At 42.9% G+C, this 17,433-nt stretch overlaps 1 protein-coding gene across 1 annotated transcript in view; it reads right to left on the reverse strand.

Annotated features, from left to right (window-relative positions):
* Window positions 1–17,433, reverse strand: part of tex264a (testis expressed 264, ER-phagy receptor a) — a gene marked incomplete at its 3' end in the record, with an annotated part of 117,399 nt that overhangs the window by 74,096 nt on the left and 25,870 nt on the right. Inside the window, exon 2 of the mRNA XM_083772291.1 lies at window positions 15,838–16,059. Within this exon, the coding sequence (XP_083628417.1) occupies window positions 15,838–16,059 (222 nt within the window). The remainder of the gene's footprint in view (window positions 1–15,837; window positions 16,060–17,433) is intronic.

Raw genomic sequence — 17,433 nt, forward strand, 5'->3', positions numbered from 1 at the left:
GTGGTGGAGTTAGCTGTTTTAGCAGACAGTCTGAGGGTCCAATGGAGTTAAGAGGTTTTGTTCGATGCAATTTTTACTACTTTTCATTGGTTCAATATTGTTAACACCTTGATTTCCCGGGGTTATTTAATCCATTAAATCAGTGCGATTTATAGCAGCGGAGCACTTTTACCGACGGACCGGATAAATGTCGCCAAAACACTCTAGAGGCAATCGACAACAACGGGAGGTATGATTAATTCTACGGCGACTAGCGACTGGACCGCGGTGGGCCGTCTAACACAGGATCTTTGCTTAGAATTGGACAGAATGATAGTCATTTTTTTCGGTCTCGTCGGCTAAACAGGGAGGGGGGGGACATTTTCGATGATGTCCCACTGTTGTGCAACATCGAATGTTGCGCAAGAGGCGCTCCCAGCCTGTGGAGCGATGCGATCGGTTTCGATATCAATAATCTCTGTCCTACTAATCAATCTCCGTCTAGGGCAGGGGTGTCAAACTGGTGATCCGCGGGCCGCATGCGGCCCGCGACGTCGTCTTGTGCATCACAAGGGCATCACACCGTACTAATTAACAGGACGGAGACCTCCGTCTGGGGCCATTAGTTAGGTGTTTTCCTAATTCGTCCCGACAGCAACGAACGGTGCTCCAAAAAAGTAACTGGAAACAGAAGCCACTATACAGTATATATATATATATATATATATATATATATATATACAGTATATATATCAGAGAGTCTCTGCAGGTGAGAGACGTCCCTGAGCTGCCGTCAAATGAAAGACGTGTTGAGTAACACAGTATGACAGCGTTAATCCTGGAGAGGCAGACTGAAACCTCCACAGACAGCTCTGAGCTTACCTCTACAGAGGAGACAGAATGCATGGATTAAAGCAAAAATAAAACCTCACCACTGAAACATTGTGCAGAATAGATTGATATAGAATAAATGCTGGCATGTCTCCAGAATCCAAACGACTGAAATCAGTTGTGGCCATGCACTGAGAACTTTAATCCATCCAATTAATTTTTAATTGCAATTATGTTTTGCCATAATAATCATGAACAGCATGTCGTTTTCATATGGTGACATCCCAGCAAAAAGTCAGAGAGAGAGAGAGAGAGAAACAGTGAGAGAGAGAGAGAGAGAGAGAGAGAGAGAGAAAGAGAGAGAGAGAGAGTGGAGGGACTTGTACCATCATCAGCGTCATAGGAGTCTAAATATATCTTTGGTCATCCAAACGATCCAGCATGTTCTTCTACTGCGGACTTGTAAACAAAAACAACGTGAGGCCTGTACGGGTGCAGATTGGAGGCTGTCACTCCGTGGTTTGTGTAGGTCACAATAAGCATTAAGCCATTTAGACCTGATTGGACGCGGCTTAAAATTTGAGCCGTGGAAAAAATAGCAGATCTACAAGCTCATAGCACGGCACCGAGTGCCGCGCTACGAGCTTGTAGATCTGCTATTTCTGTTGAAACATCGTGGCGCAAATCTTTGAATATATATATTCTTTCACAGCGAAAATTTTGAACTCAAATACATACATACATAAATACATATTTTCAGATGGGCCTCATGGGGGGGTCAGCGGTCAATTTATACATGTCTTTTGGGGTCTTTAAGGAGAACCACTGACAGAAACAGAGGTTTTCTCAGAAACGTAGAAGGATTATAGAAGACATTTTGTAAAGTCTGGTGTCAGGTCTGAAGGGGTTAAGTGCACCCGAGGGACGGACCTTGTGTTAGCCAATAAAAAACGAATGGAGGAAACAACCATGCGGAGTGACGGCATTAATAATAAAACAGTCCCATATAGCGCTGGCCTCAGCCTGCACCTTACACACACACACACACACACACACGGCCTTTGCAGTCATGTACCCTCCACTCGCGTCCATGCGTCCATGCCATGCCACTCTACACTATGGTCCCGACCCGAGCGCAGTCTCACACGCGCACGCGCACACACCACAGACTCACACGCATCACTTCCTTACTCTCTCTCTCACGCTAGCTTCTCCACTTCCATGGCATCACACAGAGCCATGAGACAGTGGCACGCGCCATCATCCCACGCCCTGGCAGCCAAGGGAGTCTGCTCAGAGCGTGGGAGGGAAGAACCACTTGAACCCTATAGCCCCCTATTCCAGGAGGTAGGGGGGAAGGGGGGGTAGCAGATCTACATAGGCCTGGCTGTCTCAATTACTTAAGATAATCAAAATTATGTTTCGCATAATCGTCAAACGTTTCCACGTTGAAAAGTGTGCGGACATTTTCAAACATTTTTTATCTACAAGCTTACAACACGTCAAAAACGTTCCTATGTTCAATGCAAAAAAACCCCCACACAATTAAATCCTTAATCGCAATTATTTGTGTGACAATTAATCGTCAAGTTAAATGTACAAATTGTAATACAGTTACGAGAAGCAAAATGCAAGTGTCCTCAGAAGTGCTGAATGGAATAGAATAGGCAACGAGTATAATCCACATCAGAATGGTAACATAATAATGTCAAGAGAGAGGGAAAAGGTATAAACCACATACATGTGCAAAAAGGCAAAGCCATTTCCTTCAGAAAACACTTGTAGTAGAGCAGAAACACTATACTACACAGTATCTATCTATACTATATATAATATATAATCAATTCCCTGGTTTTTAGTTTTCTTTGTTTGCACAGAACATTACACATCGCATTGCTCACGTATTGTGAACCTGAAGAATGGCTCATTTCTGGCTGATTCGGTCTGGCTTATTAGCCAGGGTACATTTCTTCGCATAATCTATACTATTGCACCCAATGGCAGGATTCGTGTCAGGAGAACAAACCGAGGGCCGTTCTCCCTGTTGTCGCATGTGGTGGAAGCATCCTTCTCATTAACCACGGTCACAATCACTTTGTCCACGTCTGAAAAACAACCAGTATCCATCTCAATAATTGGCAAGGAAAGCACATTCATTAGCATATTGCATTGTTCATTAGAACAATGTAAACGACAACTGGAAGAGAAGACTCGTCTGAAAACAATGACCTGAAATCATCCGGAATGCTCCAGCAGGCCTGTGACCAAAGCGATGGCTTTGGGACATTGTGTGTGTGTGTGTGTGTGTGTGTGTGTGTGTGTGTGTGTGTGTGTGTGTGTGTGTGTGTGTGTGTGTGTGTGTGTGTGTGTGTGTGTGTGTGTGTGCGTGCGTGCGTACAGTGGGCACAGATTGTAAGGTATAAACAAACTGAGAAAAAAGCACTGAACTGCAGAATGCCATGTAACACAGACTTAGAGGACAACTTTTTTTTTTTTTCAGCCAAGGTTCATATTTTATGTTATTAGAGAAAGTAAAAGATGGGTGTTATTTATTTATTTATTTTTAATTTGCTGCTTTCTTTCATTTTAGCCATTTTAGCTATTTTTGAGAGGGGGCGGACAAGTGGCTAAATATGTTTGTTTTTACACATTTTTGGTTATTTCCTATAGTCCTACTAGACCCCGGGAAATGACATTTGGCCACAGCACATGCAGAAGGATCTACTGAATGTGAAGGGGGATAGCCCTAGGGGGGATGCCATACCGTGTGGGGATCCGCACGGAATTCCGATGGAGCATTAGTCCGACCTGCGGGAACCCCTCGAACATGCACTGCTCCCGTGCTTGAGGTTATGGTTAGGTTAGGGTTTGAGGTGTCGTCTGTCGGACCAATGACTAGTCTCCCACTGTGCGTCGTATGCATGTCCCCCTTCACATTCAGTAGATCCTGTGATCTTTTGTGTTAAAAAAAGAACACTCATCTTTTACTTTCTCTAATAACAACCCTGAAAGCAATAAGGTACACCGGCACACTGTGTATTTGCTCTGAACACGAGTATTTTTTTATGAAGCAATGTTTCGGTCCCTCCGGACCTTCCTCAGGCATCTAATAACAACCTAAAACATGAACCTTGGTTGAAAAAACCCAAAGGGTGCACGACTCAACAATATCATGAAAGCAGAATACAGTCAGCGTACAGTGTAGGATGCTTCACAAGCTATAGTATGACAGGAGTCAGGAGGACCCTGGCTAAAAGAAAATAAAAAACAAGATTTGGCTATCAATGCCAGGCCAGACGCTTACAGGAGCAGTGGACAGACAGGAACAGGATATGGTTACAATAGGGAGAATGTATTTTAGCAGCGCTACATCACACACACAAACAATGAACAACTTGCCACTTGAATAGGGACGACAATAGAAGCTATACCGAATTACGAGACAGAAGACAGACAAAGCAGGCCCCTTAGCTCAGGATCCATTTGCCCACTAGTCTGTTATTAATTCCAATCTACAGTAACACAATGACACATCCAATATTCACACTATTACTACTACGGTACTCATTCCACGGCGACGGCCAAATCCATACCTTGGTTTTCTGGTTGGATACACCTGGAAAAGGTTTCTACACTAGTGGCTAACCCAATCAGAACGCTGCATTAAATATAGATGTTGTGGACAAGCAGAACAAAATGTTTAATGTTTAATTCAAGGAATTGGAAGGAGGTTTAATTCAACAAATAATAACATAAGAGAGAAGATGGGGTGAATAAACCATGAAGCAGAATCTCAGGAGTGGAGGGAGGGGTGGGCTCTTGAAAAAGAGTCCCCCAACTGGAGGACAGGCATATGGAGTTCAGAGAGAGAGAGGTCACCTTCACATCATCAATAACGATCACTGATTAACACAAAAATAAACCTAAGCCCCCCCTCTGTAGAAAACCCAGCGTTGTGGTGTTAAAGACTGGCTGCTGGACTCCTAGCCCTTGCATTATTCACACAGAGACACTTAGCACAAATGGAGGACAAATGGTGTAGCTCAAGCACACGGTTTTCGCTTAAACGTGCGGTGGCGGATTACAGGAAGCTGTCTTTTGAGCTAATAGCCACTTCACGTAGGATATTTCTGTTCTCCCTAAAGTGGCTGGAGGGTAATTAAGTATAGGCTAATGACAGAGTATAGGATATACAGAGACCTTATATTTGACTCCCCCCCTAAAATCTGATCTAACAGATCTATAAGTATAAGCTGTTGAAACGCCATTACGCTGATCAGTGCATTGATATTGTATTGAGTTTGTATGTCTGTTTTTTGGGGGGTAGCCAGTGTAGCCTTGGTAGGGTCAGGCTGCGTGTGTGTGTGATCCTGTGCCTACCGCAGTACTGTATGTGTAACTATCATAAATGTATTTCAGCTTTATAGGCTACATTGTATAAAATAATAACAAATAAAATGTGTGGTTTATGTTTATATTCAAATATAAATTGCATTTTAATTGCAATGGGACCCAAGTAGTAAAGCTCAGCCAATACTAGAAGGAACCATGGAACCAGTAAACGGCACAGAGCAGCAACGCAACATATCTGAACATGAAGGGAAAGAGGGATGATGATCGTTTACGCTAGATTAAGATAAATTGATTACTAGATATACTGAGCAATAGACTTCTTATCCTGTTTTTGCCCACATAACAGAGAGAGACTTATATGAGTCAGCCCCCAAAATAACCCCCAAATAGCTGCTTGTTTCTTCCTCCTAATTGCAGGGCTTGAAAAGACATGTTAGCAATAGTGTGAATGTTCTCCATTTATTTCTTCATTTACGCTCCTTTTTCTCCACCAATCAGTCTCCGTTTCTCTCACTCACCACTCAATGTGTACCTCGTGCAGCAGTAGAGAACAGGTTAACCCATTTAGACCTAAGTTCCATTCTACAAAATTTGTAGAATCATAGAAAACATTTGATGATTTAGAAGACATTTAATGTCTTCTAAATCATGAGTTTTCTATGTCAGTGGTTTTCAAAATATTTCATACCAAGGACCCCCAGAATTATATGCCCACCGACCCCCATTTGAAAATATGTTGTTCCAGGAGCAGAAGCAAAGGTTTGAGTTAAAAACGTTTGCTGTGAAAGAATATATATTCAAAGATTTGCGCCAACTTTTAAAGATTAAAAAAATAAATAGCAGACCTACAAGCTCCGAGCTTTTCAATAGCTAAAGCATAACATAATGCTTTAAAACAGCAACAGGGGTTCCCGTCCAGAACAGGTTAAGTGCAGCACCACACCTTTTTTTCACACTTTTTCCACTTCTGCTCCGTGGTCTAATAGACCTCATCTCCGCCGGCATACTGTATGTACTGTACCTTGGCTTATCTCTTAAACACACTAACATAACCTAAAGGGGAGCCATTACAGCTTTAACCCATTTAGGCCTGACGTCGACATTTTTATTTAAAATCCTGACAGTTTTCTGAAATACCTCATGTTTCTATATCAGTGGTGCTCAATATTTCATGTCAAGGACCCCAAAAATTATATGTAGCCTAATATGCCTCCGCCCCCTCATCTGAAAATATGTTGTTCCAGGGACCTCCCCAGAAGCAAAGATTTTAGTTAAAATGATCACTCTGTATTAATAATATATATTCATATATATATTTGAGGCACATTTTCAAGATTAAAAACAAAATTGCTTGTAGATCTGCTATTTTTCAATAGCTAAAGGCTAACATAAGGCTTTAAAACACCAACAGGGGTTCCCGCCCAAAATGGGTTAAAGATAAACATAGTATAGTTTGTGGTTTTATTCAAGGGCTCTTCGCGCCGCGGCACGCTGTGTGCCAATGCAACTTCCGATCACTCTGTGCTCTGCGATGGTACGTTCGTGCAGATAAGACCAATGTATGTTGTAGTATACTATACAGCAGTGTTGTTTTTGGCAGCAAATTTCAAATTTAGTTTTAGTCATAGTCTTTGGAATGAAGCTTTAATTTAGTTTTAGTCATATTTAAGTCACCTGGAATGTTTTAGTGTTGGTCTAGTTTTAGTCGAGTAAACATCATAAGATTTTAGTCGACTAAATCTACAATTGATTTAGTCGACTAAAATGTGGCACCGTTGTTTATTGTTTATTGAATGGATCCCCGTTAGCTGACGCCGTGGCGACAGCTAATCTTCCTGGGGTCCATATAAAATACATTAAAAAAAAATACATACGGTAATTACAAATACATTCAACAATGTTAAATACATGGAAATACATAATTACAATTTATTCTATAAAATTAAAATGCAACATAATGAGAATAACATTATGGTCATGTGGTCAGCTGTAGCAAGTGTTCCTTTAAAGCATATTTGAAAGATAATTTATGTTGTGTTATGTCAATGTGAGGCGGTAACATGTTCCAAAATGATATTGATCGATACATAACTGTTTGTTTAAGGAGGTTCGTTTTTGGAGCAGGGAGTGATAAATGGCTGAGGCTTGCAATTCTGGTGTTATGATTATGTCTGTCACTTGATTTTAATAACTGTTTGAAAAAAGTAATGTCTATCAGTCATTGTGTGTGTGTGTGTAAATGTTCACATGGGCGGGTCATACCTCTCACAGCAAGACGTTCAAACATCGAATTTGTCCAGCTCACTGATGTCATTTATGACAACAACTTTTTCCTCTTCTCCATTCAGCTTGATGAGCACTTATGAGACAGCTAGCAGTCCATGTAGCCTGCATTTTGTCCTGTTTTCTTTAGTTCCCAAACCTTTTCATGTCCAGGACCCCCAAAAGACTCTAGCAGTGATTCTCAACAATTTACGTGAAATCTTTCACAGACTTTCCTACTAGGCTGAGGAATATATCCCAACCTTTTCATAGATTTTTGCAAAACACATTTTTGGAACAAAATGCCTCAAATCATCCAATTGCCATCCAAGGCGTAAGAACGCTTTTCCTATTGGCCTATTATAGCGCCATCAGGAGGTCACAACCTGACCTGCCCTGGTGGAGACCTGTGCCCTGAGGGGCACATTATCTAGTTTGGACTCGGTTCCACGGATAAATGTCGTGAAAGTAGCCGAACTACAAGCTCCCAACGCAATTTGAACCCCCGTTTTGGGAAGCACTGCTCCACTACAGTACAGTATGTCACGCAGAGGGCCTTTGTAAACCCCTTATACTACAAGCGTATTCAATTAATCATACGCACGCACACACACACACACACACACACACACACACACACACACACACACACACACACACACACACACACACACACACACACACACACACACACACACACACACACACACACACACACACACACACACACACACACACACACACACCCCCCCCTTGTGCATCCTCATGCCAGCCTCTCAACCAGCCCCTCTCTAAACTAGCCTCCATTATTCATTAGCGGAGCTACAGCTGGTATGCATACGGAACTAGCCACTCCATCACTATTACTGGGTGTTACTGTAGTATATTAGCACGTCCGCGGAAGTGGGCTCCTTAATGACCTGTCACGGCATTCAAGTCGAATGCCTCGTAGTAGAACCGTGTTATTATTATTGCCTCAGAAGTGCCTAAATATTCATCTTTCAGGCACTGACATACGACTAGAATTGGAGTATTCATTAAAAGACTGCCCCGAACGTACACGACTACAGCACGGGACTTGAATATGGCAACACCAGAAAATGTCGCCGTCGGAATCCGATATTGCTAGGAATGTTTATTATTAATGACTGTGAAGGTTCTATGTAGTTCTTTAGTTCCCAAACCTTTTCATGTCCAGGACCCCCAAAAGACTCTAGCAGTGATTCTCAACCCGTTTAAATTCAAGGAACCCCAGTTTGACATGCATATTAGTCTACAGACCCCCATTTAACCCATTCTGACCTGAGATCAGATTCTAAAAATGTCAGTCGTTCTTCGATTTTTCAAAAATAGCAGACCTACAAGCTCGTATCGCGCCACTCGGTGGCGCGATATGAGCTTGTAGATCTGCTATTTTTTAAATAGCTAAAGCATAATGTAATGCTAACACCAAAAGGGGTTCCCGTATAGAATGGGTTAATGTAATTTCTATCTCTGGGACCCCCAATTTATATTGTAAAATCAATGTTAATCTAACTCTGAGAGTATACAAATGGAACCAAATGGACCCGAGTGTATAAATGGAACACAATGGACCCATTAGGGTCCATTTGGTTCCATTTGTACACTCTCAGGGTTACAGACTCATAAGGGTCCATTTGGTTCCATTTGTACACTCTCAGAGTTACAGACTCATAAGGGTCCATTTGGTTCCATTTGTACACTCAGAGTTACAGACTCATAAGGTTCCATTTGTACACTCAGAGTTACAGACTCATACAACATTGCTTTTAAGTGATCTTTTATTTTTTATTATTCATGTCCTCACTGTATTTTATTACTGCTTGTTTCTTTTAATGTCGTTGCCTTAGTTTATCTGTTCTTATCTTTGTACCACTGCCTTCTCCTGATTTGACACTGCGCTATTGTCCTATTGTTTTAACTGCATGCCTGTTTTAATGCGGTTTTGTTTTGCTTTTGTTTTTATTATCTTTTCTGCTCTGTAAAGCACTTTGAGCTACATTTATGTATGAAAGGTGCTATATAAATAAAGTGTATTATTATAAGGGTCCATTTGTACACTCTCAGAGTTACAGACTCATAAGGTTCCATTTGTACACTCTCAGAGTTACAGACTCATAAGGGTCCATTTGGTTCCATTTGTACACTCTCAGAGTTACAGACTCATAAGGTTCCATTTGTACACTCTCAGAGTTACAGACTCATAAGGTTCCATTTGTACACTCTCAGAGTTACAGACTCATAAGGGTCCATTTGGTTCCATTTGTACACTCTCAGAGTTACAGACTCATAAGGGTCCATTTGGTTCCATTTGTACACTCTCAGAGTTACAGACTCATTAGGTTCCATTTGTACACTCAGAGTTACAGACTCATAAGGGTCCATTTGGTTCCATGTGTACACTCTCAGAGTTACAGACTCATAAGGGTCCATTTGGTTACATTTGTACACTCTCAGAGTTACAGACTAATAAGGGTCCATTTGGTTCCATTTGTACACTCTCAGAGTTACAGACTCATAAGAGTCCATTTAGCTGGGGATCGCCCGGAACTCCCTCAAGGACCCCTGGGGGTCCCAGGACCCCACTTTGGGAAACACTGCTTTAGGTCACAGTTCTCGTGGCGGATAGCACTGATAGGCAGCAGTAATATAATGTAATATACAAGGTGTGTGTATATTTGGACTGCACAAATCACAAATCATGATTTTTATGTTTCACAATTATGTACAGTAATTGTTCAACTTAATTAATTCAATCACCTAATTTGACTTGCCCTCGTCTGCTCACCATTACAAAGTTTAATATAAGCAGAGCAGCGTACACACCTCATCTCCCCACCTGTCAATCTCACAGGAGGCACAACACAAATCATACAAGGCCATTACTATCATTTGGCAAAATGTATGGCACTGATCTATGCTCACTGTGTGAGCAACACATTTAAAACGCAAACAAATATATATATTTCAAACTAGAAGTGTGCAATCCTCTTCTCACAATGCACGAGAACATTTGTGCCTGATTTGGTGAAGATAATCACATCTCTGGAATATAAAGTGAGTGCAGTAGTACAGCATTTGCATGAGGCTTGGTTGTCTAGACAAGGTCCCTCAATGTGTGATTAAAATTTGGGGCAGCTGATTTGTGGCATTTTTCTTTGCCAAAAAACTGGTTCCTCTGACATGCAAATTGTGGATGCCAATTATATCAGAAAATATGAAAAATCTGAGATAATGTGCACCAATTTGTATGAGTTTTGGACCCCAAAAATGTGTAGTAGCAGAAGTGTATGTGTGTGTGTGTGTGTGTGTGTGTGTGTGTGTGTGTGTGTGTGTGTGTGTGTGTGTGTGTGTGTGTGTTTTGAAGAAAATGCTAAATGGAAATCTCATCAGGTGTGGAAATGGGCTTATCTAAGTTTCACACAAAGTTTCACGCCTATCAGTGAAGCGGTGCCCGAGATGAGCTCTGTACAGACAGACAGACAGACAGACAGACAGACAGACGGGCAGACAGACAGGCAGGCAGGCAGGCAGGCAGGCAGACGGACGGACGGACGGACGGACGGACGGACGGACGGACGGACGGACGGACGGGCGGGCGGGCAGACGGACTTCCCACAACCACTGTTACCAACTTACCAATAATTGTGATGATTAATCGTGATTTACAATATTAAGCAAAATTATATTTTAGCCGTGTAATGGTGTATCCCCAGTATACTAATACACCAGCTGAGTGGCCTTGTGGTTAGAGCATAGGCCGTAGGGGGTTCAATTCAATCCCCCGGCCCGGTCATACCAAAGACTACAAAAAGGGCCCCAATTATGCCTCCCTGCTTGGCATAATGTGGCGGATAGGATTGGGGGTAAATCCTTGTGACATACTAGCTAGTGTCAAGTCCAGAGGGAGTACGGCTCAGGGAAGTACTTCACGCTACTACAGAAACAGGAGACAGGCGCCTGCCCCGTGGGAACCATCGATTCCCGAGGCTACCTACTTATAGTACACTAGATGTGCGTAGTTCAATATTGCATAACTATAGAGCAAGTTTCTCATCAATATTGTAGCATTTCTAGGCTGCTGTAGTAGTAGTAGTAGTAGTAGAACAACATACGGTATTACACATGAGATTTCTTTTCTTTTCGGATCACAAAATATAGAGTGTCGCAGTCCCGCCTAGGGATGGAGCTCGTTCATTTTTATTACCAGGGCCCAGGAAATGATTCCCCGTTCATTTTCCTCATAGACATTTCAAAAAGTATTTATTTAAAGACCTTTTAAGCCTCGTACAAAGCCAACTCTTGTAGTGACAAATCATGACAACAAACACAATTTTCCGGCCGAACAAATAATTAGAAAGAAGAAGAAAACGGCAGTTTACAAGTTACAACACTTTTGTTCTTTGTAATTAATTAGTTTGGTCCAAACTATTGTGTTTGTTGTCATGATTTGTCACAACTCGAGTTGGCTTTGTTCGAGGACGCTTATAAGGTCTTTAAATAAATACGTTTTGAAATGTCTATGAGAAAAATGCATTGGGAACTATTTCCTGGGCCTGGCGTCGTCATGAAACGGGGCGGGACTGCAACGCTCTATAGGGACTAGAGTCTAATCCTCCTTTGGTGATCAAGCCAAAAGACATCCCTGAGTCCCTGACCATGAGAAAAACATAGAAATGTGCAATTCTGGGAAATTGCAAGAGTGGTTGCACCGAGACGCAATGAATCCACTGGGAACTGAGCAACTAGCTTTATATTCCGTCTTACCATTTTATATTATGTATTGTGATGTCATGTGTAGCATGACAACCGTGACAACAGTGTGTGAAGCATGACAACAGTGACAACAGTGTGAAGCATGAGCAAAAGCTTCACTTGAGTTAATAAAATAAAGTTAATAAAAAGCAGGTTCACTTTTATTGTTGCCTATAGCAACCACACTAAATATAATTTGGAAATGTAACATGAATATATAATTCTCTTTTATTATTTGTCTAAGAAGCTTTGTAATCTCTGAGACCTCTGTTAATAAAAATAAACACACATGGGCTGAAACTGTGGAACCAGGCCAGGATAAAAGTCAACAATTGCAACAATGCAAGGACTATCTTTAGACTGGCTAAAACATCCTTGCCTGGCTTTGGCATATATCCAACAACAGCCAATGTGTGATGCTGCCGTTGGTGGTGTGTGTCCCTACGCTGTCCTTCGCTGTGCTCACAACAACAACAACAACAACAACAACACGTGGACAGCTCAAGTACCACTGCCATGGTAAACTGCTACTGTTACCATGACTTGAACAACTTTTAAGCAAGTTGCCTTTTCATAAACGACTATATCAGCCGCAAAGTGGCCAATCTGGCCATCGCCTCTTTTACTCTTAGAAGCCATCCATCATTAATAATCTCTCACGTCATCCGTCAGTGTTTGGTGAGGTCACTCCAACTCGCCAAACACAAACTGCAGCGCATTATAGCGCTTAAACGTGCCTAAAACATCATCTCTGAGCCCCAGATCCGGACTCATCTTTAGATTCTATTCCACCTGAAAGAAGCCTGAACCACAACCCAGAATGTAGAAGCAAAGACAGCTGAATGAGCTAAAACGGTGAAACGCGCCAGAGAAGGAAGCGACAATCTTCCGCGCTCCCCTCTATACATTTTTAGCAGATGATGAAACATGTACTTACTGTATGTCCTCCTTAACTATTAGATCAACAATTATGTTATGTATGCCTGGCAACATACATTCCATTATATACTGTACATACTATCATAGAAGCCATTCAGAATATGTTTTCAGTAACTGAATTGTGCTCACGGTGCAGGGAAGATCACAGGGGTAAGACAACTCCCCTCACTTCAGTCTATTTATGAGCACGGCTACATTAAAACAGGCTCAAACTAATTGTCAGTGATGTTACCCATGTTTTAAATGGAGAGTTTGTAGTTCTGCCCTCTGGGAGAAGATACAAAGAACCGAAGTGGAAGTACATCATCAGGTTTAAAAGATCGTTTGTACCAGCGTCAACTAAAATGAGCTGCGTTCAGACTTGAATATATATATTCGCCTTGGTCTGTCCTGTTTGTGCTGCATGACCTTGACCTTGAAAGGAAGGCAAGCTAGCTGTCCTTGTTGTTTTAACCTCTTAAAGGTATATTCAGTGATTTCATTCAAAAAACCTTAGGTTTCGTTTTTGGCTGTGGGACCCAGCCTTTCGTCCAATCAGGATAGAGAGTCAAAAACGAAACCTAAGGTTTTTTGACCCCCAGGGGTTAACTGGGGACAGGGAGGATCTCCTTATATGGCCAGCACACTCTATAGTAGGGAGGATTATCACAACAAAACAAAAAAATAAGTGATATTTGAATTAAGTGAAATCACTGAATATACCTTTAAATTAAACCCCAGGGGGGTCCAGGAGGGAATATCTAAAATATCGGAGTTGGAACCTGAGAACTTGACCAGCCCCATTTACCCGCTGAGAGCTGTTCATGAGGTGGACAGCCGCTGCCCCCGCCGGCGGGGGATTGGGGCTTAATAGGTTTTAAACCAGTCCAGTGTTGTTAATCGTCTTAATGCTTTTTCTGGTTATAACTTATATCGTCAGTAGCCGTTTTTGTATTGACCTGTACTTTCGTTTGAACTGTACCCATTCTACAAACTGTGAATACAATTTTCAATCAATCAATCAATCAATCAGTCAGTCAGTCAGTCAGTCAGTCAGTTAACATTACAAGGTACCTCCATACATTGACTGGTATAAGTGATGTTTTGTTACTTCTGTACCACTAACAGTAGCCCTTAACGAGATCAAAACGTTGGAAATGATGTCAGAAACGAACTACTACAGTGTCCAATTCAGGTCCTACCCGCACACGCGCGCGTGCACACACACACACACACACACACACACACACACACACACACATGCACACGACACACACACGCACACGCCATTATTCATGCAGAGGGTTGCCTCTAAATGGATCCATGTCTGTAAATGTCATCAGTAAATGTCAATAGCTTTCGGAGGCCTGTCCTGGGGACATGAAGCCACGGCATACTGGCCACAGGACACAGACGCACCTTAATTTCCCAAACACTTCATCTATTCTTAATCGCTTTTAAAGAGCTTATCCGTTCATGTGATGAATTAAACAACACCACCATAATGACAGTCTTATTTGACAAGGGAAGAGCCGAGAAGAAGTTGTGAATATGGAAGGCAATAAAAAAACAAGGTAGAATGTAGCGAATCCCAGGTCCTCCTAAGCCCAAAAAGACAACGTTCCTCACACACACCCAAAAAGACAACGTTCCTCACACACACACCCAACACATATTTACCAACACAACCCGGTCATCACTGGAGACGAGACGTGCAATGCCACTGTAATTTGTTTTGCCGACAATCAAACCGTAGCAATTGTATTTAACAAGGTTCCTTCTTTTACTGCGGAAAGGCTGAGGTAACAGAGCAAACATTAATCTATCTTTCTGTGGTGGGCGCCGGCACAGGAAGCCAAATCAAATGGGAATTCATGTTGCTATGATCATGATGCAGGTTTACAAGCACAGTATATACAGAACACTGGAGGGGATGTCTGGACTCTGGAGTGGTGACAGCTGAAGGTAGAGCTCCACCCATGATGACAATCCCCACTTTAGAGAGTCCTAGTAAGACCCACCAATTACCAATGTTGTTGACCGACATCTTAACCACCATTATAAGCGTTATTTAAAGTTTCCATTTGAGAACATTTACCGGTAACTTATATGCAAAAAATACAAATAAACACAAATAACTCGTCCCACCGACTTCTGACGTCATTCTGACGTCTGCATAAACTCCATATTTGGGCATGCCTAACAAAGAAGTATAAGGGCAGTGCCCCACAGGCACCGCTCTAGTGGAGTTAAAGGTGTAGTGGTGCCAGCCGTACCTGGGCAGTGCCCCATGGGCACCGCTCTAGTGGAGTTAAAGGTGTAGTGGTGCCAGCCATACCTGGGCAGTGCCCCCATGGGCACCGCTCTAGTAGAGTTAAAGGTGTAGTGGTGCCAGGCATACCTAGGCAGTGCCCCCATGGGCACCGCTCTAGTGGAGTTAAAGGTGTAGTGGTGCCAGGCATACCTGGGCAGTGCCCCCATGGGCACCGCTCTAGTAGAGTTAAAGGTGTACTGGTGCCCCACGGGGCACCGCTCTAGTAGAGTTAAATGTGTAGTGGTGCCAGCCGTACCTGGGCAGTGCCCCATGGGCACCGCTCTAGTGGAGTTAAACGTGTACTGGTGCCCCACGGGGCACCACTCTAGTAGAGTTAAACGTGTACTGGTGCCCCACGGGGCACCGCTCTAGTGGAGTTAAAGGTGTAGTGGTTCCAGGCATACCTTTATGTAGGCCTGCAGCTCGGGGTAGACCCTGTAGGACCCCAGGACGTGGGAGATGGGCGTGGTGTAAGGGAAGCAGGCGGTGACGGCGTGGGCCACCTCGGGCAGGGAGAACACCTTGAAGCCGTACTGCTCGTAAAGCTTTAGGAGCTCCTCGTCCGGCTTGTCCTCGCCCTCGCTCAGCACGCTGCCCACCGCGTAGCGACACTTCTCCGACGGCTTCTGCATGGAGGAGAGGAGAGAGGAGAGACGTAGAACGTATTATTGACCCATTGATACTTCTGCATGGAGGAGAGACGTAGAACGTATTATTGACCCATTGATACTTCTGCATATAGGAGAGACGTAGAACGTATTATTGACCCATTGATTACCGGGCTAAGCATCTGTGCAGTGTTGATTTCGTCGACTACCTTTTTCCACTGACGAAAAACTAAATGGAAACTAAATGAAAACTGAGCTATGGTGACTAAATATATTGACAATTTCGTCAACAAATAAAAACTAGACTAAAATGTTAGGAAGGGACTAGAAGCTGAAAATAGCTCACAAAAGAACACACTGCGACGCGTTTTGAGCTTGTAGATCGGCTATTTTCAGCAAGTGTAAAAACAGTCATTACGACAGCATCAAGGCCCGCCAAAATACATTTTAGTCGACTAAATCAACTGTAGATTTAGTCGACTAACATATGACATTTAGTCGACTAAAACTAGACTAGCACTAGCACTAGCACATTCCAGGTGACTAAAATGTGACTAAAACTAAATTAAAACTATTCAAGAGACTACGACTAAAACTAAAATTGAAATTATCTGCCAAAAACAACACTGCATCTGTGTCATAACTTTTGAGGGGCGCTAGCCCCTCCTATACACAGGTTTAATGTTTGTCTTTAGTTCAATGTTTGTTTTGTAAACGCCATTGACATTGATGGGAAAATGTACGTCATAATGTGTCTCATTATGTCATATTGTCTCTTTATTGTTAATGACCAGTCAGACCAGTCGGCATGCTACAGACCAGTCAGCATGCTACAGACCAGTCAGCATGCTACAGACCAGTCAGCATGCTACAGACCAGTCAGCATGCTACAGACCAGTCAGCATGCTACAGACCAGTCAGCATGCTACAGACCAGTCAGTGCATGCTTGGCCAGGGAGCCAAGAGAACAGATCTCAGAGAGATGGACGGGTGATTGTTTAAGCTGCTGTTAAAACATGCTGCTGGTTTCTGTTACGTCGTGTCAGCCAGAGTCTGTCTGTCTGTCTGTCTGTCTGTCTGTCTGTCTGTCTGTCTGTCTGTCTGTCTGTCTGGGGCTGGCAGCCAGGAAAAGGTTCACAGACGGGACCCAGCAACACCCCACCCTCCCCTCCCTCCATGCCGTTCCCTGGCACCCTCTCTCTCTCTCCACACATCTCAGAATTATCACATCTCCAGCTACCTTCCTCGTCACCTTCTTCTGTCTCACTTTGTCACTCACTCACACACGGGGGCTTGTGCTGTGCTGTGCCCGCTATCTGCAGTCTGTTCCACACACTCGCACACTAGTCGTTTTATATCCCGCACGCCATAATTCAGTGTTGCTACTGGCAG

The sequence above is a fragment of the Protomyctophum parallelum genome (genome assembly GCF_964188405.1).
Source record: "Protomyctophum parallelum genome assembly, chromosome: 8".
NCBI lineage: Eukaryota > Metazoa > Chordata > Actinopteri > Myctophiformes > Myctophidae > Protomyctophum > Protomyctophum parallelum.